The sequence below is a fragment of the Papilio xuthus genome, unplaced genomic scaffold (genome assembly GCF_000836235.2).
Source record: "Papilio xuthus unplaced genomic scaffold, Pxut_1.1 DF828780.1, whole genome shotgun sequence".
In the NCBI taxonomy this organism is placed as follows: domain Eukaryota; kingdom Metazoa; phylum Arthropoda; class Insecta; order Lepidoptera; family Papilionidae; genus Papilio; species Papilio xuthus.
The window spans coordinates 125609-150585 of NW_013529869.1; the positions used below are offsets into that span (position 1 = coordinate 125609).

General features: G+C 32.5%; 5 protein-coding genes across 8 annotated transcripts; 4 read left to right on the forward strand and 1 right to left on the reverse strand.

Annotated features, from left to right (window-relative positions):
* Positions 1–783: 783 nt before the first annotated feature.
* On the forward strand, positions 784–3103 carry LOC106128272 (uncharacterized). The gene is made up of 4 exons (XM_013326580.1): positions 784–1051; positions 1837–1983; positions 2468–2614; positions 2816–3103. Exons 1-4 carry the CDS (start codon positions 867–869, stop codon positions 3021–3023), a joined length of 687 nt encoding a protein of 228 aa, XP_013182034.1. The 5' UTR covers positions 784–866; the 3' UTR covers positions 3024–3103.
* A 724-nt stretch (positions 3104–3827) lies between these two features.
* On the forward strand, positions 3828–12471 carry MICAL-like (protein). Of its 2 annotated transcripts, none has more exons than XM_013326750.1 (14): positions 3828–4236; positions 4312–4496; positions 4702–4763; positions 4904–5255; positions 5779–6488; positions 6552–6667; positions 6803–6892; positions 7548–7761; positions 9221–9368; positions 9740–9928; positions 10228–10342; positions 10549–10648; positions 11102–11240; positions 11451–12471. In XM_013326750.1, exons 1-14 carry the CDS (start codon positions 4085–4087, stop codon positions 11624–11626), a joined length of 2748 nt encoding a protein of 915 aa, XP_013182204.1. In that variant the 5' UTR covers positions 3828–4084; the 3' UTR covers positions 11627–12471. The 2 variants fall into 2 exon arrangements, with proteins under 2 accessions (XP_013182204.1, XP_013182205.1); XM_013326751.1 differs by having other exon boundaries at positions 9740–9922.
* A 101-nt stretch (positions 12472–12572) lies between these two features.
* On the reverse strand, positions 12573–15796 carry LOC106128386 (uncharacterized protein C17orf85 homolog). Its single transcript, XM_013326752.1, has 3 exons — positions 15410–15796; positions 15028–15322; positions 12573–14812 (listed from the first exon to the last, which is right to left on the reverse strand). The coding sequence occupies exons 1-3, from the start codon at positions 15506–15508 to the stop codon at positions 13824–13826; spliced, it is 1383 nt and encodes a 460-aa protein (XP_013182206.1). The 5' UTR covers positions 15509–15796; the 3' UTR covers positions 12573–13823.
* A 237-nt stretch (positions 15797–16033) lies between these two features.
* Positions 16034–19430, forward strand: Poldip3 (polymerase delta interacting protein 3). Of its 3 annotated transcripts, none has more exons than XM_013326755.1 (9): positions 16034–16119; positions 16317–16383; positions 16550–16739; positions 16932–17007; positions 17092–17217; positions 18007–18160; positions 18309–18483; positions 18864–19051; positions 19247–19430. In XM_013326755.1, the coding sequence occupies exons 2-9, from the start codon at positions 16319–16321 to the stop codon at positions 19338–19340; spliced, it is 1068 nt and encodes a 355-aa protein (XP_013182209.1). In that variant the 5' UTR covers positions 16034–16119; positions 16317–16318; the 3' UTR covers positions 19341–19430. The 3 variants fall into 3 exon arrangements, with proteins under 3 accessions (XP_013182209.1, XP_013182208.1, XP_013182210.1); XM_013326756.1 differs by lacking the exon at positions 16034–16119 and adding an exon at positions 16126–16253; XM_013326754.1 differs by having other exon boundaries at positions 16106–16383.
* Positions 19431–20106: 676 nt separating this feature from the next.
* On the forward strand, positions 20107–24975 carry LOC106128204 (RNA-binding protein cabeza; the record flags this gene model as incomplete). The annotated part of the gene is made up of 6 exons (XM_013326495.1): positions 20107–20321; positions 20402–20578; positions 20901–21210; positions 23168–23199; positions 24295–24446; positions 24529–24975. Coding segments are annotated over exons 1-6 (1128 nt in total), but the record flags the coding sequence as incomplete, so codon positions are not given.
* Positions 24976–24977: the final 2 nt, after the last annotated feature.

Consider the following 24977-nt stretch of genomic DNA (forward strand, 5'->3'; position numbering starts at 1 on the left):
TTTCTATCTTATTCTTAGGGACGAGAGAGTACTAAATTCAACTGACTCATGACGACTTAAGACCATTCAAACAATTTCTTAGCAATTGACCGGCCAATTGGCAAATTGGTCCTGTTGTCCTTTGTACCCATATAACTTTATTTGCTCCTGGGAAAATATGCGCAGTCAAATGTTAAGATTTAAATTACTATTATATAAAGACATCATTTTATAATATAAATTACAAATTCGTCCATAGCCTGTTGTTATTTGCACGCCGATTAACTATTTACAAAATGACTGCCATTCAAAAGAACTAAGTTTGTGGTCTTGAATTCAACATCATTTAACAAGTGTGTCCTCAGTTTGTGTCCTAATCACAAGGTCCTTGTCATTAATATTTAAAAAGTAAGAGACATTTTCGTCGTCGTATCTTGGACAACACATTCAAGAGAAAACCTACAAAAGGAAAAACTAGGATGCCGAGAATGAACCATACATTGCCCACGCAAAAACGCGCAAGTTTTGGGGTTGCGAAAAATTGTAGCCCGTACGGACATGATACTTAAACCTAGATGTATTAATAAACAATATAATTGTTTTTAGTGCAATCACATTATATGAGTTAACTTAGGGAATTACAGTTATAGTAAATTTTGAATTAATCGCCAAAAATCTGAAAATCACAATTGAAGTTATTTAGTTTAATCCTTCTTAAGACTGACGGCTTTTGTCATTATATACACCTACCAGATACACTATCTGATATGTTATTGAATTATCTACTTGATATAAACAGCATTGGAAAATCAGAAGTACTCAATAACCTATTAGCAACATTTGCTGACGTTTCTAATTAGTGTGATAGCGGGAAAAAATAATTGAATATGATAAAATACATGATATTCTTAGCTATTGTGACTGCGACAAGTGGACGGCCTAAAGGTAATACACCATTGAATATGGTGACGGTACCAGCAAACTGTCCAAAAGGTCAACAACTCGTCAACGGAGAGTGTCGAGATATTTGGTCTCTCGATGATTTACTTAACATGCCAGTGGAAGTTAAAAAGTAAGTTCCTATATTTTTAAAGACATCTAATATTGCGTAAAATATTGAAACATTATCAGAATTATGGCGAAACACTTTGCTTTAAGTTATACTAATAAAATTTGAGTGTTCGTTTGTAATATCGATAAAAAAAATCTTATTTCGTACACGAGATGTATTTGCATTGCTGATAACGAAACACCATTTTTTTCATTTTTGTCTGTCTGTATATCCGCAAGGCTGGGTTTGTTTCGGATAATCTTCGGACCGAGTATGACGGGAAGGTAGCTGTTGCACGCAGGTGGCACGCTGCGCTGACGAAGTCGCGGGCGACCGCTAGTAATGTTATAAGAAATCTTGATAATGGATCATTGACATGGTGATTGATGATTGATCGCTAGCGAACTTTCTCGGTACAAGTTGTTGTTTCCGCTCAGCTCACACTGACGAAAGACCTGTACAAAAGATATCGTTACTGTTTTTTTTTTTCAAAAAGCATGACCTGAATAACAACAATACTTTTTTGTACAAGTGTTACGGCAATGGTAACTCATGCATTTCAACATTAACATGCTATTAACATTTTAATAAATATTCCTTCTACACAATCCGTGACCGTTAATTATCTGGGTTCCCAAAATGCTAATCAGTGATAACTACTTCTAGAGTAGCAGTAACAATAAATAAACTGTTTTTTTCATCTGCCAAAGCTTTAGTTACTGGTACGTGAACATTAGTTTTATGTGCATTGGTTTAAAAAAATAACAATTCTTATCGACACAAAGTTTTCACATAAACCTTCTTAGTCCACAGCATAGTGAACAAAATGAGCCGCGGAACATGATCACGGTGCCTACCAACTGTCCCCCAGGTCAGGAGCTGATTAATGGCGTTTGTCGCGATATCTGGCGATACAGATCTACGAGCCCAATTCCACAAAATATTGAAGATTCGTAAGTCATCATGCGATACTTGCAATATCCTGTTCAAAACAATATTAATACTTTAACGACATAGATTTGATACGGAAAATGCAGTAGGAAAATTGATAATGAAGTTATCATTGAGACAAAACGACGAAAACAATGTAAGATAATGTAATGTAATGTAACCCTAACAACTTTCGGTAATAAGACATTACTTACGCACTTTAAACCTAGCGCCACAATTTTATTATGAACATCTTACTAATTATAAATGCGAATGTTTCGATGGATGGAAGTTTGTTACAAGGTATCTCCGAAATGGCTCAACGGATCTTAATTTAATTTGGCACAGATTTAGAACATAGCCTGAAAGGAAAAACACATAGGCTAGTTATTAATTTTTTTTTCTGCGCAAACGGAGTCCCGGGCGACACCTCGTTAGTAAATATACGGTAATAAAAGCAATATTATGTTTTTATACCATAGTTATTAAATTATTTCTTATCAACAGGGCACTGCATATAGAAAATGCTCCCCTTAATATGATCACGGTCCCAACGAACTGTCCTCCAGGTCAACAGTTGATCAACGGCGTGTGTCGTGACGTGTGGATGTTTGCACCGACCAGCCCAACGCCGCGAGCTCTTGAACAATCTAAGTAAGAGTAATTATGAACAAAGGAATATCATTAAATGTGATTTCATTGAGTCCTTCAAATAGTTCGTATTTAAATCGTTTTATCTTACACTTATAATAATTCAACGATAACAGAAAATAACACATCCATTAGGTTATTGAAACTACGATGCAATAAAATTGAAACAAAGATGAGCCTTTGTATTGTAGCATTTTCTTTCAGTAAAAGCAAAATTTTGGAGAGAATTATCGAAAGCATCAAATCAGAAATATTATATCGCCAAAAACGACAACTGGATTTGGACGCAGAAGAAATACTTCAATTGCTGGATGAAGCAAATGTGAGCAGAAACATTGTAACAGTTCCCAATCAATGTCCTGCTGGATACAGGCCCGATATATTCGGAATTTGTCGGCCAATTTTTGATTAAATCTAATGGGATAACATCATCGAAATTATATCTGCTACTAAATATTGCTTAATTGATAAATAAATATCATTCAACAAAAATTACTGTTTTATTTTTCTTTTTCTTACTCTCAACTACTTACTACATATCAATTTCTATTTGAAAAAAAGCCAGTAGGAGAGCTGGTATAAGATCCTATCGTAATTTATTACCTATTATTTTAAAATCATTTCTATGAATTTATTTTTTAAATACTAAAGCGACCCTTTTTTTAGTGACACACGGAAGAACGATGATTTTACGTGTCACTAGAAGACTAGTGTAACTTTAACGTGGTGAATAAATTATCTAGATATACTAACAAAGGCCTAGATCAGATTTCTATCTCTATATATACATATTATAAATTATGAGTAGATGAAGTGACAAAGATTTCTAGAATGAATGATCACATTGTGAATAGAATGCATAATGTGATAATATGAATAGTCACATCTTCTTCTTCGCATACTTCATTAGTGAAGGCTGAACAACTTTATTAATAGCAATAACTTAAATACTATCAAACTAGAATCAAAATGTTTTAATCCATGTTTCCTACTATTGCTTCCTATAAATGGTAACTGCCTTATCTTGCAAATACATGTGTTGTATTTTGTAAATCAAAATAGTCATTCAATAATAATAAAAAAACGAAATTTTATTTTAACATTTACTTATACTAACAATGTTTACTTGATGTTTATGCTTGAAATTTTTGAATCATAAATATTGTTTCTACACGAAACAGCAACTGTCATTTTTAACAATAATTCATTATCTGTTGCCCTTGCCAACTAATTTTACCATCAGCAAACTTATGATTTTGACACATAATTTTAAATAAAAATAATTTCTTTAAAGTGATTCATACGGTTCTTTCTACTGCTTTTAAATTCTTGGCCTATTAATTATAAAGGAATAGGTAACATTTCGGAGCAGTATGAATGTAAGAGATTTAACAGAAGGCATTATAGCAGAACCTTCCATCTTCGCTCATGATATGTGTAAAATTACAAACCTGTGATACAAAATAAACAATAATGTCGGAAGTAAAAGGAACTAAGGCTTTAGAATTATGGTGCAAACGATTGGTAAAAGATTGTCCGAATATACAGATTGATAACATGACAACATCTTGGAGGAATGGAATGGCATTTTGTGCATTAGTTCATCATTTTCGGCCGGATCTCATGTAAAATATTATTATTAAGTTCTAATAGTATTTTACATTTGGACATTTTGTAATTTATTTGCGGACTTCTTTTAGTGACCTCTCCAAACTTAAACCAGAGAATATATATGAAAATAATCAGCTAGCTTTTAGCATAGCCGAAAAACATTTAGGAATTCCTGCTTTATTGGATCCTGAGGATATGGTTGAAAATGATGTTCCGGACAGGTTGTCAGTATTAACATATTTGTCTCAGTTTTACCAGCGCCTTAGTCATACAGGTGAGTGATTTAATACTCAAAAGCTTTATAATTTATATTTTGGTGATTTTTATCTTAATAAGTATACATTTAATAAAATAAGTACACACATGATAGATGGTACAAAATTTATTTTAAGCTCAAAAATAACAAAAAAATACATAAAAATTCACTCCTTTACATCTTACTTGTTTAGAAATTTGCAATATTATACCCTTTTTTGCAGTAAATACTAAAGCTACTGAGAATGAACCAAAGGCCTCATCTCCTACAACTAAGCATCCAGTTGTAAGTATATCTATAATTTTGTCTATGCATATAGAATGTTTCTTTTTGTGTCTGCTTTATTTGGCACTATTCTTTTGTGTATGTGCAAGTTTTTACTCTACTATATCTTAGATTCTTTTACTCTGTAATCACTCTTGTAGACTCCTATAAGATTTGGAAAGACAGGTCTTGACAAATGTGCTGCATGTGGATTGCCTGTCTATTTGGCACAAAGACTGATGGTGGATCATAAACTTTACCACAGAAGATGTTTCCGATGTTCAAAGTGTTCTGGCCATTTGAACCCAAAGAATTATCAAGTAGATGATACATCAGAGTTTTGTTGTGATGCTTGCAAAAATGAAAAGAATTTCAATTCAACAAAGATTTTCAATAATAATGACCAGATGGGAATGTTAGCATATAGTGGAGATGCAAGTGATTCAAAAGCTGACCCCTGTAATGAGGAGCAAGTAAGTCAAAGACTTAAGACCAGGCCACAGTCTGTATTAGGTGAGCATTTAATACCTATCTTGTGTCTTTCAAATTGCATGTCATTAAGAACTACTATCAACAGCATCTTTTGTTTGTTTTTCATTTATTTATGTGTTAAATATTTTCCTATATCATTTTGTAAGGTAACAATTCTAAAAATGTCTTGAAAAACTGATTTTGAGCATTTACTATGAGTAACACACTGTATATTTAACAATGACAACAGAAAACATTTTGCAATGCATGTGTCTGTTTGCACATTTTATTGCAACATTTTATATCACTAAGGTTTTTTACCATCCATTTCTTTAACCTTTATTTTTTTAATAATCTACTTATGAGTTTTTTTTAATAATGAAAAAAAATTAAATTAATTATTGTGATTATGACCAATACATAAATTATTGTATTGTCCATTAATAATTTTACTAAACTATTTAAACTCAAATAGAACTCAACATGATGTATGTAAAAAACATTTAGAAAAAATATTGAATGGATTTTACAATTTTCACGTCACTTGTTAATTTCTTTTTTGCAGATAAAATAAGCATGTTTGAAAAGAATGTAGAAAAAGACACAAGTATTGAACATAAACTAGCAAATATTAGTTTAAAAGATTCCACTAATGATAAGCTTAAAGTAGATAAATCCTTAGATATTGATAATAGTAGTAAAGAACAAAGTTTTTCTTCTAAAGTTGAAAATATGGAACTAAACAAATCAACCAATTTGAAAGATGATATTAGTTTAAATGAAAGTTTCTATAAAAAAGTGCCCGATAATTTATACAAGAGCAATATAAATAAATTTAATTTTTTACAAACACAACTGGCAGAAGACAATTTAAAAACTGAGACAGCATCAAATAACATTGAATATATTGAAAAGAAACCAAAACAAGAAGACACTAATTTGACTACTGAGAAATCCTCTATTTATGATGACAAATTAAGTAACAAACTAGAAGAACCTAAGGAGGAAAGTAATATAACTGACGATAATAGACTTGCTAAATCCAATCTAAACATATCTAGTTCTAACACATCTGTAATGCTAGAAACTAAAGATTCCATTAAAGATGAATCGGAGAAAAGTATAAGTGTGCCACCGAGACGAAAAAAACATAACACATCAATAGATAAATCAACAAATGGTGTAAAAAAAGAATTACCAAATAAGACTATTGTAAAAAATCAAGAATATCCAGATTATTTGAACCCATTTTCCGATGACGACGAAGATGAAAAGGTAATTTTTTTTATTTTTTTATATTTTTAGATAATAAAAAATAATAAATATAAATATTTTCAGGTAATACCTAAAGAAGAACCTAAGAGAGTTAGTACTAACCCTTTCGGAAGTAGTGATGACGAAGATGAAGTTCCCGCTGTCCAAATGCCACAAAACAAAGAATTACAAACACCAATGTTAGTATATTGGCCAAACTTTATAATTATTTTCTATATTTCATAACACATGCCTTGCTACTAAGATCTCTTGTATCAAAGTGAACTCTTAATGCGAATTGGTAGCACTTAATGTATTATTTATTTTTTTCACAGGAAAAGACATGTCGTAGCACAAAATCCCTCCAACCCTTTTTGGTCGGATGGAGAAGAACCGTCATCAGATGAAGAGACATATCAAAGAAGGTAAGTTTTTTTTTGTTGTTCAATAGGTTTTTATATAGAAAAAGAGGAGAAGCTAAAACTTATCTTTTTTTAACTTGACTGGCAATTAAAAAAAATTGCCGGATAGCTACAGATTATAAATTCGGCTGTAAAAGAAGGTTAAGTTTTGTTATATTTAATAGCAAGTGAATGTAATAGAAAAACTTGATTTTCCGTGTTTATCTTAGTCGTTGGTGTTTCTAAAGCATTTTAACAGCCTGCAATAACAAAATTTTCTATATTTGATGACGCAAGTACCTCACGTAACACGTGAAAACATTAATTAGCCTTGATTTAAAGATGGTATCTTTATATAAATGACAATTTTATTATCGTTACCTGCTATCAAATTATGAAGCAAGTAATAAGTAAAAAATTGTGAAGATCGTAAAACACAATAAATGTGTAATTAAATTGTTTACATGGCGTAGTATGCAACACTACAAATTTGAAAATTGTTTAATAAAATACCATGATTTAAAAAAATGTAAATATTAAAAAAAGGGTCTTGTCAGACAGACAGACGGACAACACAGTGATCTTCAGTGATTCAGTAAGGATTCCGTTTTTTTTCCTTTCGAGGTACAGAACCCTAAAGTATGATCCTGTTGGAGTTTACTAAATATAACAATTTCAGTTCTAGTTTGTATAAATCATCAATGGCAACGAGTACTCCAAATCTACCGTCAAGTACTCCGCGACGTAAAAAACCGAAAGCACCAGCGCCCCCGCCAGCAATCACCATAAGCGAAGCACAAAGAGTGGACAGGAATTCAATGTCCGTGTCTATGGACGATGTTGCCAGTATATCATCGCTAAGTTCCCACACTTCTACAGTTTATTCTGATCAAGTAAGTTTAACGCTGTGTAGTTTTTAAAACACTAGTGAATATTTAGGTTTTAAGGAAACTTTATTAACGGTTAAGTATCCAAAAAAGCTTTTTTTTATCCACCATATTATATCAAACTTGTAGGTCCTAGGTCCAAGAAACACAAAGAATTTTATCGTTATCAACAACTTGTATCAACTATTTCCGATCTAAATAAAAGATACGTAAATATTATTTATATGATAAATCATGAAAATCGCACAAACTCTTAATCAAAATCTACATCTATTTGGGTAATTAGTCATTGGTATGTACATAGGTACATTTATCTGTCGCTTCCGAATTATTATTTCAAGACAGCGTAGAAAAAATAAAAACTAAGAAAGCTTTTTAATTGTCAAAATTTGTTTAAATGTTTTTCTGGAAATTAATTCGCAACCTTTATTTACTAGAGAACCATATAAATAAGCTTTTGTAAAAAAAGTGATTTACACGGATGATACAAAATTACTTATTTTAGAGTTACTGCAACAATATTGTAACTGGGCAAAGTATGTAACGTTTTTTTCTGTGAATTTACGAACAGTTTTTTTCGTCGACGCTTACATTAAAGATTCCACAACTGTAATGTTCGTGCGTGACTAGACGAACAATTTCATATATTTAATAATGTTACATTCCGTATGTATACAAATATGTACAGTTCCGCTTGATATGTTATACATATCTGGCTGTAGGAACCGTTATCGAACTTTTGGAAAGTATTAATTTATCTTAAAAAATTGATAAAAATTTACGTTTGATTAAAAATAATCATGAAACATTTGTGGGTTTTTTGTAATATTCTTTTTAACTACATACCTTAATTGAACAAATATTTGGAAAACTGAATTTCGTATAAATATATGTATATTTCATGGATATAAAAACGTCGATATATTTATTTCAAAATGAAATAAAATTTGTAAGCGCGCTTTGTTATCCAAGGTTATTGTGTCGAAATTGTATCAGGTTTTTAGAGGTTAAATGCCGTACAATATTATGTCCAACAGTTGATGACTCCCGCCATAATCATAGTCTGATAATAACCTTGAAGTTGACATCGCATTACAATAGCTTTTTGATAGTCACAACGACACAAAATGCTTTACATTTATTGCTATTACAATAATCTCATATCATTATGAAATCGTAAATCACGTTTTTTCTCCATCTGATTTAACAAAGGATAACTATAAAAATCTATATGTACGCATCTTGGCAAAGAATAATAGGAACAATAAACATTTGTCATATGATGTAAGATAATAGTGTAATAATATGAATGCACATGATTATAAAAGCACTGCCAGATCTTAAGCAATTGTTAATTCTCTACATTGAACTTACAGATTAAAAACTTATAATTTTTATCGTTATTTGATTTAGAAGTGACTAGCCGATAATACTAGAGTTTCTCATCCATCTGAATTTTTTTTAGAAGTCAATTGGCACTATAACACCTAAATCGAAAAAGAAACGTCATGCGCCGACACCACCGGACAGTATTTCCACTCTCTCCGGATGTGGAGCGGAGTCTATGGAAAAAGGTGTGGACACGACCGGCACTCGTAGCGGTGCTTCCGATGGTGATTGCATATTTCTTTTACTTTATATTTCAGAACAAACTACACTAACAGAAATGTAAGTATTATAGTTTTCACATATCTTTACGGCTAACTTCGCACGAGTACGCAGAACACAATTTTAGATACAGAGGAGGGTACTGCACAACGTACTAATGACCTTGGGCCGCCTAGATATTAAAGAATTATTATTCCATTATCCGCACACCTCATCTGGTTCTATACTATTTGTTTCTCTAAAATGTGGTAATCCATGTCTACATGCCTGGAATACAAGCGTGAGTTACTTGTGATTAGAAATGTTACACATTATTTAGCCTCAGTTCGTCGCTACCACGAGTCGGATATCATACTAACATTGCTACATTTGTTAGAAGTGAACACGGTGGGCCGTCGGGTGAAGGGTCCGGCGCCGGGGCTGCCGCTGCCGGCGCGGCGCGCAGTACGGCTGCAGCTGTCGGGCGAGGAGCTGCAGGTGCAGCTGGACCTGCTGGAGACGCAGCAGCTGGGCCTCGAGCGCCAGGGCGTGCTCATAGAACAGATGATACGTGACAAGTGTGAGGGTAATTACTGCGCCCTGCACCTTTTATTACAAACTATTTACAGCAAATGTTAATTTTCATGTGCTTAATACATATATTGTTATAGAATCTGCAAAAAGAGAAAGGTTGTGCTTATTTTAATGTTTGCTGTAATTTATTTTTCCTTGCACTACTTCTCTTTCTTCCTTTTTGGTGTTGGTCAGCCAGATGTATGTTTAATTTTGTTTTATGCAATTGATAATTGACGTAGTAATCATTTCAAACATTGGTATGTTGAGACAATTTTTCTTGCTACGTATCTAACAACGTACATTCTTCAGGTGACGAAGCGGTGGCGGTGCCTCAGGAAGAAATCGAAGACTTGGTGATACAGCTGTGTGAACTTGTTAACGAAAAGAATGACCTGTTTAGAAAACAGACAGAACTTATGTACATGTAAGTACAAAATTAATCGTCAGCTTTTATGTAAATAAAGCATAGAAAGGTTGCCAAAGTAAGATTGAAAGTTATTTCTCAAGCTAATATTATAAAATAATTATCACTGTTTTATGCCAGTACCAGTAGTAGATATGATTTTATTTACCTATTTTTAAATTATTATATTAAGTTTTGTTTTAAAAATTTTATTTTTTCATACTCAGTCGCCGGCAGCAAAGATTAGAGCAAGAACAAGCGGACATTGAACACGAAATCAGAATCATACAATCTAGGCCCGCCGTCAATCGCATCGATTCTGATAAGGTAAGATAAAAGTGTTGTGTATTATCTTAGTGCGCATATAAACATAAATATTGCTTTTAATTGTAGGATTAATGTTTAGCTATGTTTCAATATATTTGTTTATAAAGGCAATAGGTGAAAGTTAGGGAATTCTTCCCATGTATTTTCTAGGATTTGGAAAAATATGTATCGACCCCTGTATTAGTACAATCAGCTACATTAATATGTATACATTTTCAAAACTAGACACTTGAATACCTCTTCGGTTTCAAAAATAAAGTCGCGTATTCGTCATTGACACGTATTCATGGTCGGAAGCCTACAAACGTAAGCGCGCATAATATTTTTGAGACTGAAGAAGTATACCAGTTTCTGAAGCTTTTAAAATGTATACATATTTATGCAGCTGATTGTACAAAGACCATTATCGGCAAAACTTGTGAAACTAGTGAGGTCAGTAAGATGTGTTCGTAGGCGCGCGAGGAGGAGCTGGTGACGCGGCTGGTGGAGATCGTGCGGCTGCGCGACGAGCTGGTGCAGCAGATAGAGGCCGAGCGTCGTCGCGAGCGCCAGGAGGACCTTGCCATCGCAGCCTCCATCGCCACTAAGCGAGGTCAGCATCCACACATTCTTTTTAATAAGTTCTAAAATAACTAAGCAAAGTAAAAGTCTGCTATGCAATATTCTAAAAAAACTGTAGTACAAACAAAATTTATTGTAATTCTTCTACAAAATAGTAACCATTTTAATTTATAATTTTTAATTATATAATACACAATATGTACAATAATAAATTTTTAAATAATTTTATGGTATATTTCAGCTCAAAGGAACAGCGATTCAAATGCTTCATCGATTAAGTCGACGGAAACTATCGTCAGCCCTAAAAAGAGCAAGGTCAAGGATAAGGTGAAAAAACAATTAAAGAAAGCAAAGCACACATTAATTTCCAAGAAAAAAGACGATGACAAAATTGAAAAAGAAAAGAAACCAAAATAATTAACAACAAAGCGAAATCGACAAACAGATTTAAACTATACAATTTTTATACTAATTAAACAAGAGATATATTAATATTGTAAGTAAACGTACTTAATAAGACTGAAATATTCATCATTCATTCGTAATCCATTATAATGAACATTTCGACAATTTAGACAAATTTTAAGATCGAATTTTGGACAATTAGTAGTTAATCTTTTTGGATGTACTAACAATATAATAAAACCCAAAATGTCAAAAAAACATTCCCTTTAACGTATTTGATATATTTTAGTTATAAATAAAATTGTATTATAGAATATTCAATATTGACATCTAGGCGATTGTGGACAGCCGCTTAAAAATATATAGTGCCACAAACTTATTTGGCACATTGAAACAGGCGCTGTTATCGGGATTACTTCTCTCAGATGTATGTAAACATAGAGCTAAATAAGACACTAGATTCTTGTCTATCTTTATCTACAAGATGAATAGCATCATGAAGGTCGTCATCGTGTTTTCGCGGACTTAGACATAGATTTTTGGAAACACAAAATACACTATTTAATTATACTTTTTTCAAATATTAAACATATTTCAAAATTTGGTACACAAGCCTATTCTACATATCTAGAAAAATATACCAATAACAATTATCATCAAATATAGCTCATGGAAATTTTAAAATTACTATATTTTCTTCAAGTTTCTATTCAAATCTACATCTAGTCTTCGGCTGCTATATTTGTAAATATTGTAAAATGTTTATGTCTGCTTATTATCTATTTCTATAGTATGACAGATGAAAACTCTACCATTCGTATAATTAAATATAAACTATATTACCCATTAATATAGTACTTTTAAACATTACTGAATAGCGTTGAACGCTTAATAAAGACATTTCAAATAAAGGGGGATAACAACTCAAGATAAGTAAAGGTAAAATAAAACAATGAAATATAGTTAATTCCTAATTAAATTATAATAAATTGTCCATAATTAATAATAATTATCGTTAATTTTAGAATTGAGCACAAATTGCATGTCAAATTACATCTGTTTTGTAAAAATAGTTTGATTTGTAACATACAATTTATGGGAAAAACATTTTTACATTCACATATAGGATGACACCTTCTGGGTCACTTATTTCATTTTACCCAGATTGGTAATTTTGAAGTATAAAAAATACAAAAATATTTTTCCTATGAATTGATTTTATTATATTGACTATTCTTAAAAGATATCAATATTTACTTAATGAAATTTCTTAATAATGTTATTGAACACACCGGGTACTACTACCAGATTTCTATATAGTTTATAATAAAATTTGAAAAAAATCACTTCAATATTGACCTGTAATGACATAATCATTGTACAGAGATTGTATTGATATTTTGGATAATATTGTATAAAAAAACTAGATCTATCTAACATTATATAAAAAAGAAAAAACGATGTCTCGAAAGTTTTCATCTTTCTATTTAATGGCGCTCAAACTTGCTACTTTTTATTGCTTAACAATTCAATTTATATTGTTATCTTTTTTTTTATTATCCGCTGCACGCGGTATCAGGTTCTCGAATATTCTTTTTCTTATTTATAAGTTTTAAACTTAACTGTGCTATTACTAACATTTACTAGCTATACTTAACATAGGCTTATGTCATTAATGTAGCCCACCATATAAACCTGTAAGAACTTGAGGTTGTTTATTTAACTGCATTTAATGTGTCCATTTTTTTATATAAATCAAACCACATTCTCATTATTCATTATAAAATTTTGTAAGAAGTTTAAGTTAACTTTATACACATAAAGCCATTTAAAATACTCAATTTGTACCGAATTAATTATAGTTTTAGATATGTTGCTTTATACATTTATGAAAGATTTAAAAGTTTATTCAGATCACAATATTTAATGCTACTTATTATACACTACACCCTAACAAAAACTAAACTACACAGAAAAAGGTAATATATGCGTTAGTCATAAGAGCACTTAACACAAACCAGCACAAATTCTTTTTTTATTATTAAAAATATGTTTATAACAACCTCTTGTTTTATTTCAAGGCTATTGCATGTTTTTAATAATCAAGATTACATGAACATCTCAATATCACAACATTATATTATTTTGGCATCCAATGCATAGTGGGATTCCATTAGTTTATAATAAAAGTGAAAGATTTTAATAAAAGTTATTTATTTCTATTGTCTAATTCAATGATTAAATTTGATTGTTTGGTTTTGCTTAAAACATCTCGTAAGTCATCAGGTTTTTTCTGTTTCCGTGATTTTAATTTTTGTCTTAAATCTTTAGGTTCCTCCACACTGCCAGATTTCAGCTCTAATCTAGACCACACACTGGAGCTGTGTGGTTTAAGCACTTTATTAACTTTTTGGACTCTGCTCATTATAAGTGAATCTGAATTATCTGATGATTCATCACTTGATACCGGATCTCGTGCAGGTACTTTAGCACCTAACCTAGATTTTAAGCTCTTCTTTCTAAACGTGTTATCTGTTTTAGCATTACTTTTAAATTTTTCGGACACCCTTAATGTTGTTCGAGGTGTGCAGTCATTTGTTGTATTTATAACTTCAATGGAAAGTGGAGCATATGTATTTTCTTCCTCAGAGTGCTCAACTACAGGCTTTTTTTGTTTACACTCTTCATCATCAGCATGCATCCTCATTCTGGGTGTTTTCGATTTTTTTTTCCACTCCGAATCTGATGAACCCTCATCTGAGTCTTCTGTTTTATTACTTCTTTTTCCAAGACGCATGGCAAGTTGTTTACTTTTTATTTGTATCCTTTTGTTAGGTTCATTATCATTGTCTTCCTCATCATCATCATAATCTTGAGGCAATTTACGGCGAAATACTTCTTGATGATCATACACACCCCAAGACATGCATAAGTCACCCCAAGGATTCTTACTTATAGCATTACCATCATCCATACTTTGAGCAATTTGTTTTTCATATTTTATTTTAGTAATTTTCTTATCACTATGTGTTGCAAATCTCATCAAGATCATATCCACATTGGGATGTGGTAAACCTTCTCGCCAGTGGTAAGAAGATTTTTCATGAATCATTTCTTTTAAATCTTCATCTGTTATTTCCCGTGAATGAAGTAATAGTGCCAAAGCAACAGCTATATGATCTTGACAAACAATATTACCTGAAAAAGAAAATCTTACTATAAATACTATCGCCATTTTAAAAATTAGGAAATAGTAATCTAAATTTATGTAAAAGTACACCATTTTTTCATAAGTCAGCATATCAGGTTTCACTAAATTATTATCAAACACCAAATGGTATCCTAGAAATACTACTCCACTAATTTTATGTATATAAATATATTACATATTGATCAACAAAGAACAAACTTACATGAATTATTATCAATCCACTCAATGGCAACAGGTTTATAATCTTCAAGATATTCAAATATATCTTTGGTGGAAAGTCCATCAATGCCAGCTAAGTGTAAAGTATCAAATCGAAAATGCCGTTCGTTGCCTTCTTTTATACCAAAATTATTGTACAGATCATCAATTTGCTCTTGTGTCACAACTCTGTTGCCTGTAAGACTAAAACCAAATCGTTTTGCCCTCTCTTCAAGTTTATGAGCATCTACTTTTTCGAGTAGTTCCAGAACTAAACCATTCTTTTCTTTCTTGTATAACTGAAAACGAAAAAATAAAAATTGATTATAAATTCTTTGTATAACCTTACCTGTTTTAGTCACATATAACAACAGAACACTTTATACCACAGTGTGTTTCTCTATATCTTGCATAGCAGGCACGACAATATCATCCACTTCCATTTCATTATCACTCATTTCGCCCTCTTCTTTTTCCATTTCCATTATGATTTTATGATAACTTCAAATTGGTGATACGACGATTCTTAAAAATAATGACGTTTATCCTCGGACTACTTTTGCAATCGTGTCGAGACTCTTTTCACAAGAAGTTAACAATTAAGATTAAGCATATAAGCATTTTATGTATACTATGAAAACAAAGTATTTCGTGAATAACATTAAACAACTAACGCTTTAAAAAATTATTGCATTGTGTCTGAGTTGAAAGCAATTTTTTTACAGTCTCAGAAAGATCTCTCTTCTTTTCTTTTTGGCACTTTTTTGACATTGATTTGACATGGAACGCCACAGAGATATATTCCCTCAAGCAACCCCTTTGAGCAAAGAGTATATAAAATTTTTAGGGTAACCAGGAATCAAAAATTGCCTAAATGCTTTCGAAATTATCCCACGTCGAAAACTTATAGGTACTTCATTACCACCAAGAATACTTACTATTCTTTTACGCTTTAGAAAATATTTTATTTTTAATTGCAAACCTGCATACCTATTCTTTGCCATAGACAAGCCATTCTGATTGCATTCTGACCAATTCTGACATTCTGGTCATTCTACTGAAATCGTTTCTTTCCATTTTAATTTCATTTATATATGTATGTTATGTTATATGAAATTAAAACCTACCGAGTTTGTTCGCTTTAAAATTTAAATGATCGAATATTTTGAAAATATTTAGACAATATTCTGATTCTTGTCTAAGCCTTCTTATAATATATCCCAAAACTAGGTATTCAAATAGCATAACATTTCTCTTGGTATTTGCTCATTTTTACGTTTGTGCATATTCCAGCAATGACTTCTCACATGGAAATGAGTTTGGATGATATAATACAGAAAAAGAAGAAAGAAAACTTCAGGTAAAATTCATGTTAAACTCCAATTGTCAGAAATGCAACTTTTTCACAAATAGTTATTGACTCACACCGCATTATTTCATTTTGCAATAAACCATATCTAATTATCCACTGGATAAGTCCAGTAGAAAAGATTAATTGAATTTAGAACACAATGTATTTTTTTCAGGTATAAGGGCAAGATAAAAAAACAACCTCCCCAACAGCAAATACCAGTTCAAAAGCATAAAATAGTTGATGCTCGTAATAAAATCATATCCAGGAAAAGAACTCAAATAACAGATGCCAGAGAAAAATTAGCAGAACTGGCAAGGCAAAAAGATGCTCGTTTAAAGTTGCAACAGTTGAGAGAGAAAAGAGTAAGTGTAATGTACAAATTGATATTGAAATGCGTCGCTTACTTAAGAATACTGTATGTGCCAAAATAAGATAGATTTAAATCTTTTATTATTGTGTTCTTTTGGGTTAAGTCCAAGTGTAAAACAATAAAACAATGTTTAGTTATAATGATTCTATCAAAATACTTGTTTACAATTTGAAATCACTTTCAGCTTGCAATGACTAAAGTTAAAGATAGAAAAAGTTTTCAAGGTCGAGATTTATTTCTGAAAACTAGAAATGAAAGAGGTAATACTCACATGCAAAGTTTCTTTCTGTTTTTAATGCACTAAAATCTTCTCTTTTATTAATCAAATTTTATCTGTTTTACAGTTTTTATTGATCCATCTAGACAAGTGACATCACAACCTCTTAAAGGTGCAAAATACATGAGACGCCAAACACAAAACAGTAATAACAGAAGATTTGTAAACAATACTTTTGGATCTCATTCAATAGGTACAATTTTATTATAATTTTTTTTTTAACATGTTGCACTTAGTGCCTCCAACTCTCCAAGATAAAAGTGGCTTTATGTAAAAGGAAATTTTTACTTCAAATCACTTTAATTTCAAATGATTGTTAAAGTTCATATAACTAATAAGTATACTTGAGATAAGTATGTATATGTATGGTAAAATTCAATGGATATGAGAAATTATTAATACACATTTAAGTGACAATGAAATTTAATGTCTATGGAAACAAAGTTTATTTTTATATGATACAACCATGTCTGTGCATGTTGTCTATTTTTATATATCATAAGGTGGCAAACGAGCGAGCGGCCACCTGAAATCACTGAAATAGCGAAGTGACCGTTGCCCATAGACACACGAAATCGCATATGCGTTGCCCACCCTTAATCGACGGAGGAGAGGATGCACAGAGAAAAAATATTTTCCCTTTCCATGCATCCTCTCATCCGGAAAGTCCACCTCCACTTCCCATCCCTTCCTTATAAGAAAAAGGGTGGGAAGGGAAAGAGGACTAAATTAGGCCTCCGGGACAAAGTAAAGCCTGTGATAACAGTGTTATAAGGGTATATTTTTAAAAAAGTTTATTATTATTTCTCATTTCCATTGAATAAACTTTAGATGAAGTATTGTATCAGGAAAGCATAAAGTGGATATTTGTAATATTTCTTAACCCTATATATATACCACTGTAAATGTTTGTTGTGCTTAATTCGTTTTTATCAATCATCTAATTATACAATTATTATTGTATTTATAATTTCGATTTCAGTCAATAAAGCGGCATTAAAACCTATACTAAGAACAGTAGAAAATGATATTGAAATCATTGATGAAGAAATGCCCTTATCAAAGCAGAAGACTAACTTGCATTTCAAGATAATTGCTCATAACTATGATCATAACAGAAGCACTTCTATTCAGAGGTATTATAAAACTTTAGTACTTACCTGCACTGTGTGTTGCACACATTGTTGACAATAACCTTCATCTTTCAAAAATTTATACATTTTTTTTTTAGGCAGTTGTATTTTTTTTTTTTAAGTAACATGTTATTTATGTTTAATGTTGCAGAACGGCCATTGTTGAAAAAGAATCAAGTCCACCTAGGCCACCATCTATACTTAAAAAACGCCCAATGGCTGCTTTACGAACTGAGAAAAAAGACGATAGAACGGAGAAGCCTATTCTGGAATACAGAATAATAGTCAGTAACTTACGTAACACAGTTACAGGTGGAGATATTGAGGTAAGAATTGAAAAGGCTTATTCAATTTCTATAATGTAAAAAAATAATTTGAAACATTTTGTTATCATCTATCAATAAATATAAATATGAAACAAAGGTGTGTTAGTTACACCACTTGTAACCTCAGAAATGTCTCGAACATTATGCTTGCGATTGAGCTATCCAAATAGTGGATTGAATAACGCATTTAATCGAGAATTAGGAAATGTAATTATAATAAAAAAAAATAACTGAATAATTTTAAATCCTTAATTTGCTCATTAAATATGAGTGAGGTCAGCTAGTATTTCCTATATATTAATAACTATTACTTAAGTATTAAATGTAGATGTGTTGAAACTATGGTTTACATGATTTTTAAAGATGTATTTGTTGTCCAGGAATTGTTTGGTGATGTAGGGGGGATGTTAGAATCTCGTCTGGTTCGGCCAGGCACAGCTGAAGTGATTTACAATAGCTTGGAAGATGCCCAAAAAGCAGTTGATTTGTATCACAATCGCCAACTAGATGGCCAACCAATGAATTGCCTGCTGGTAACACCAAGATCAGGAACATCTGCTACATCAAGGTTATTATTTATGTCATGGTTATTGTACTATTTTTCATGTTCCGTTGAACTAATTAACCTGAAGAGTTAATTTTTAATACTTTATTTACAGAAAACTTATGTGTATTGTTATTGATTTCATGTGACCTCACTATTGTACCCTCAATCCATCAATTTACTGAATTAAGTTACTAAAGAGGTTTTTTGTTCTTTTAGGACCAGTACAAAGCCAGCACTATACAGCACAAATTCAAATGTGGAGCCCGATTTGTTAACATTCCACAAAGTTATGTTCAGCAATTTTACTTAATTTAGTAGCATAACACTGAAAAAACAAGTTTGAGAATATTATGATTATCACTTACTTAGATACCCATTAAATAAAATCTAAAAACAATATTCTTTTATGTTATTATTTTTAATGCCTTTGCCTCTATTAAAGACTGTTTTTGCAATGTATGCATAGAAGGTACAACATACGCATACTAAGCGGCATACTAATCTTTCTAATTTTGACCACCGCCCACACTTAGGCTCTAGCACGAAAATGCAAACTTAGCATCGACAAAATTAACCAGGTGAAAGTACATTGACAAATTTCATACAAATTTTGTCGATACTAATACTTTCTCGAAAATTTCCTTGTTAGATCAATAGATGAGCATAGTTCTAAACTCAGCGGTGAACAAATTTAGATGGTCTGCTTTTTATATAAATCGAATTATAAAATCACGGTCTAACCGTGTGTTCCCATTGCATTAAACATTCGTGCAACAATATATTGTCCCATTCTCTCGAATGCGAATTTTTTGCTGTAGCCAATAGATATTTCTGTAGGTTTTCCGCAACATGTCATGGGTTTTCTATTTTCTGCGAAAACTATTAATTACCATTATTATTATTTATGGTGAAGGGATAAACAGTACTGTTTTATGAGGTACACATATATATGCAAATAACAATATTAAAAGATTGAGCCGATGTTTTATTATCTGTTTTGAAAATGTAGCATTTTCTGGAAATATTAAATGGCAACTCAAAACAAGGGCATAGAGAAAGGAATAGATTTTCTTTTTTCTTCCTTCTTGTCATTTCCTGTTTAGCGGCGTGCGCCTGTATTGCCGCCATTTTATCAATCGTTCGTGGCTTTTTGGCTTTGCGTTGAGCCGCCATCGAACAAACGATTATCGTTTTCAAAATTAAAAATATCGGTTTGTAAGTACTAGTAAGGTTCTTCAAACAGTGATCTTTGTTTTACAAAGTTGATAACTTCATCACAAAATGGGGGACCGTAAGTTTTACTTTCAAGCTTGAGTTGCATTGAACATGGATTTATCTGTTATTTCACGTGTATTTTATGTTATTTTATAGCCTATTCATCAAGTGATTATAACAGCGGAGGATATTCGTCTCAATATTCCGTTCCACCACCAGCAGCCTCTTCTGGGGATAATAACTATAGCGGTGGTCAACAAGGGAGTTACAATCAGGGTCAGGGCAGTTATTCTGGACAAAATACCGGTCAAGATTGGAATTCCCAAAGCTCAGGTTTATTGATTTTTTAACGCTGAATTATATATCTATATACAAATGTAATTTGCTACTTGTTAATCTGGACCTACGATAAGTAGGTATAAATTGAAAATAAAATATTTATTTATGCTATTATAGTGTATGAGTGTTTGCTAGATCATCTTTACTTTGAATATGTGAAGCGAAAATTGTTTTTAACTAAATTGCACAATGATCAGTTAAGAAACATAGTAAACGAACTTGATGCTATGTACATTACAATCTTTTAAAATAACTTTAGTTAACTTTTAAATCTAGTGCATTGTTGTCATCTTTTAAATTTAATGAATCGTTTTAGGAGGAAGTAATTATGGTGGTAGCGGTCAATCAGGCAATAGCTATGGTCAAAATTATAGTTCAAACTATGGTAGCGGAGGATATGACCGCAACAGTGGCGGCGGCGCCGGTGGTGGTGGTAACAACTACAATGTGAGCGGAAGTGACCGTGGGGGAAGCAACTATAGCAGCGAGCGGAGTGGTGGGGGCTCCAGTTATGGTGGGAATGACAGGGGAGGCGGCGGTGGTTACTCTGGTGGTGACCGGGGATATGGAGGGGGTGATCGCTCCAGCTACAATAGAGACGGTGGAAATAGAGATAGTGGATATGGGTAAGTCATATTAACATTACTTTTTATTATAATAAGTCAAGATATTGGTGGTTTCCTTTTTATGACATACTTTAATATTTATGTATCATCAGTTTGAATGATAAATGTTTTACATATATTTTACTAGACCACCATTTTGGTAGTACTGCTACTACATCATTCTTATCTTGAATCCATCCAATACTGTTATTGTCTGAAACCATTAAGTTCAGGTTCTCAAGTTATAGGAAACACCATGAAATTCTAATAAAAACTTCTAACAAAAAATAATTGAGTTAATTCAGTGGTTGAGTATTCATTTTAGCACCATGGGCCAATGCTAGCTGATGAATGCATCAAATGGTACAAAATACCAAATATATTTATTTACTAACTTTCTACAGTTATTGGCATGATTATTAATGTTGTGTAACACTGTTTTATATCGTAATATTTTCTGAACATTAATACAATAAGTATTTGCATGTGATTCCAAAGTTTGGGGTCCAATTACTTTTTATTTTAGAGAATGTATAGCAGCAACTATTTAATCATCATACTAAAACTATAGGGAAGTTGTATATATGGTATAGATTTAGGAATTACAACTATGACATGGTATAACAACAAAAATTTAACTGTCGACAAAGTTAGAGATTTATTGGTTCTAGTACAGTATTGGTTTTATATCTTAGCCCTCATTCGCACGAGCGTGTTTTTAACGCCGCGTTGAAACTCAGTGTTGGCTCTTGAGCGACAAACACTTTTAATCACTCTTGTTCCGTTTGTGCATTGTTCAAAATGCAATAATGCGCGGTATAAAGGCGCTTCTATATAGACCTGTGTAAATCAGCTGCGATTCAAAAACTATATAGGCAGCTCACTGCTTAATATGATGTACTTTAACTATGGGAGCCAACAAGCTGCAACTCAGATGATGAGTCGTTGAGCGACCAATCTCTATCTCTATGCAGGTACAAATTGAGCTGATCCAGTTCACTGATCCGCTTCACACATGTGAACTGTGAGCTGATCCGCAGGTCAATGTATAAAAAGTACATGGAAATGCATTTGTTTGATTTGAACGCTTTTTAACGCGCGATATAAAGCTCCCGTACGAATGAGGGTTTAGTGTTGATAGTTGTTTTGGATGCTACAAAAACAACTTAAAATAACTTGTATGAAGTACATCTTTTTCTTATGATTGAAATCATAAAGAAGGTATTTTTAACTGATGTTGAATGGAAGTGATCACCACTGCATATAATGCTCAACATACAGAAGATATGCAAATATGTTCTCAATTTTGGTATATAGCAGAGGAAAGTGCATATATAAAGCAAAGAGTATCATTTATATGAATTGCAGGAAACATTTTTACTAAAGGCTGGTTAAAAAATATATTTATAAGATTCATCCTATTTTGGAATCAGTCTGTGAAACTACATAATGTCTAATTCAGGCATATAGCAATAGAAGGAATAAAGTCTATGGTGTAATACTTCTTCTATGGGCTGTAAAAATTCAACAATTCCTTTTGTGCATGGAGAAAAACTTCATTAGACCCAAATATATTATTTAAAGCATGGGTTACATACAATATGTTGACACAAGGATTACTTTTTTATAATGGTTTTAGAATATCACTTAATTTCATGTAAATTAAATCTAATAATTTCCTCATACAATTTTATTAAATATTATTATTGGACTAAATTATTGTATTGTGATATACATTGACTATTGATTTGTACTTGTGTGCAATATGCTTACAAAGTGTGCAACATTATTGTCTCCAACAGTTCAAAGATTTTCAAGGTGTCAAGGTTTATGATATGGTAAAGAAAAGGATCCATCCATGGTGTGAGGTTACTGGTTAAACGGTACCTAGGTGACAAACCGTCAGCGTGCGCCGTTGGTGTGTCAGTGAGCCCCCAGCCTGCCCAGTGTAAACTAAACGGTCTTCTTATTGTTTTAGTGGCGGCGGCAGGGGGGGTGGTTATAATAAAGGTAAAGCTCCTCGCGATAAGCGATTGGTGCTGTTGTCATATTTTTAATATGTAATTTAAAAGGGGCTGCCAAACAGGATTCATCATATAAATTATCTATAGCGTTTCTTATGCCTGTTGACATGTTTTAAAAAATTTGGCATCCTACAATACCCTTTCTACATTTTAACATTTTTATAAATTGTTAACAGCAAAGTAATATAACAACAGTGGCATACATTTTCGACAAAAACATGTGCATAATATAAAGTTAAAAAGTTATCTTCTTGCTTTCATTTTAGTAACAGAAAAAAAAATAGGAAACTTGCAACTAAAGTATTCCTCATAAATATATTAGTTAAATATTCTGATTGGAAACACAAGCTATTCTTTACATAGTTTGACTGTATTTTTAAATTAATTTAGTTTCATACCTTATACATCAATGTTACAACATATCAACAGACAATGTGGTAAAATAAAAGGATTGTTGTCAACAGTCAAATTGTGAGGGGGTCGACATTTTGGATGACATGTTTATACAGAGTAACTGGTATTGAGTCAATTATCTAATGTATTAAGAGGTTTTATATTCGTCAAAATTCTTTTGTTACACCATTATTCATTGGTTAAGTGGTGACTCATAACTCCAGGAACACTGTATCTTCATTTGGCAGCCCTGTTTCAAATTAAAATATTTGGATGTCTGTTTCGATACTATAAATATTTTACAATAAATGTAAATTGATACAATTTCTTAAAATATATTGAAAGGTTTTATGGTTTAGTAAAAATATGATTTTGGAGGTTAATTTCAATTCAGTCATGTCAACTCTTTGTAACAGCGTTGGTTATTAAATTGTTATTTATTTTACAAGAGTGGGTGATTTTGGTTTACAAGGACAATTTCTAAAAGCATAAGGTTATAAGGTACTAAGTAAAATAAGAGGTGTAAAAATGTATGTCGGGTTGAGTTATTTTGAAAGTAGCTCAGTAAAATTTTAATGTCTTAAATCTTTACGACTAAATACTGCACAATATAGAGTTAAATGGGTAGTCTATATGTATGTAAATGTATCTGCTATGTTTTGTGAAAATATAATCAATATTTGTGTAGGTGGTGGCAACGGAGGCGGCTACGGCGGCGGAGACCGGGGGGGCGGCAGTGATATGATCACCCAGGAGGACACCGTGTTCATTCAGGGTATGAACCCATCTACTACTGAAGACGAATTGTGTCAGCACTTTGGTGCTATTGGCATTATTAAGGTAAAAAATACTTCATCATATTATTTGCCTCTCTGAGAACGCTAGAAAAATCAGTATTACGAGCAAATTATTTATTTTTCAGACTGACAAGAAAACACAAAGACCTAAAGTCTGGATGTATAAGGACAAAGCTACCGGTCAGCCCAAAGGGGAGGCGACGGTGACTTACGAGGACAGCAATGCAGCATCTTCTGCCATACAATGGTTCGACGGAAAAGACTTTAATGGAGCTACAATAAAAGTGTCCCTGGCCCAACGTCAGAATACTTGGGGCGGCAGCAAAGGAGGCGGCGGTGGCGGCTTCCGCGGTGGTCGCGGGGGTGGAGGAGGCGGAGGTCGCGGCGGCGGCGGAGGAGGACGCGGTGGCGGCGGCGGCGGCCCGCCCTCCGGAAACCGGGAGGGAGATTGGCGCTGTCCCAACCCCAACTGCGGGAATACCAACTTTTCATGGAGAAAGGCGTGCAACAGATGTAATGAGGAGAAGCCGGGCGGCGGCGGCGGCGGCGGACCGCCCTCCGGCGGCGAGCGCGG

Excerpts from the sequence above, each read along its gene's own strand:
- LOC106128272 (XM_013326580.1), top strand. The coding sequence starts at position 867 with ATGATAAAATACATGATATTCTTAGCTATTGTGACTGCGACAAGTGGA. Across the intron at positions 1,984-2,467 it reads CCACAAAATATTGAAGATTC|GGCACTGCATATAGAAAATG; the intron begins GTAAGTCATCAT and ends TCTTATCAACAG. Across the intron at positions 2,615-2,815 it reads CGAGCTCTTGAACAATCTAA|TAAAAGCAAAATTTTGGAGA; the intron begins GTAAGAGTAATT and ends ATTTTCTTTCAG.
- MICAL-like (XM_013326750.1), top strand. The coding sequence starts at position 4,085 with ATGTCGGAAGTAAAAGGAACTAAGGCTTTAGAATTATGGTGCAAACGA. Across the intron at positions 10,343-10,548 it reads CAGACAGAACTTATGTACAT|TCGCCGGCAGCAAAGATTAG; the intron begins GTAAGTACAAAA and ends TTTCATACTCAG. Across the intron at positions 11,241-11,450 it reads CTCCATCGCCACTAAGCGAG|CTCAAAGGAACAGCGATTCA; the intron begins GTCAGCATCCAC and ends GGTATATTTCAG.
- LOC106128386 (XM_013326752.1), bottom strand. The coding sequence starts at position 15,508 with ATGGAAATGGAAAAAGAAGAGGGCGAAATGAGTGATAATGAAATGGAA. Across the intron at positions 15,323-15,409 it reads ATATAGAGAAACACACTGTG|TTATACAAGAAAGAAAAGAA; the intron begins GTATAAAGTGTT and ends TTTCGTTTTCAG. Across the intron at positions 14,813-15,027 it reads GTGGATTGATAATAATTCAT|GTAATATTGTTTGTCAAGAT; the intron begins GTAAGTTTGTTC and ends TTTCTTTTTCAG.
- Poldip3 (XM_013326755.1), top strand. The coding sequence starts at position 16,319 with ATGACTTCTCACATGGAAATGAGTTTGGATGATATAATACAGAAAAAG. Across the intron at positions 16,384-16,549 it reads AAGAAGAAAGAAAACTTCAG|GTATAAGGGCAAGATAAAAA; the intron begins GTAAAATTCATG and ends TATTTTTTTCAG. Across the intron at positions 18,484-18,863 it reads TTACAGGTGGAGATATTGAG|GAATTGTTTGGTGATGTAGG; the intron begins GTAAGAATTGAA and ends TTTGTTGTCCAG.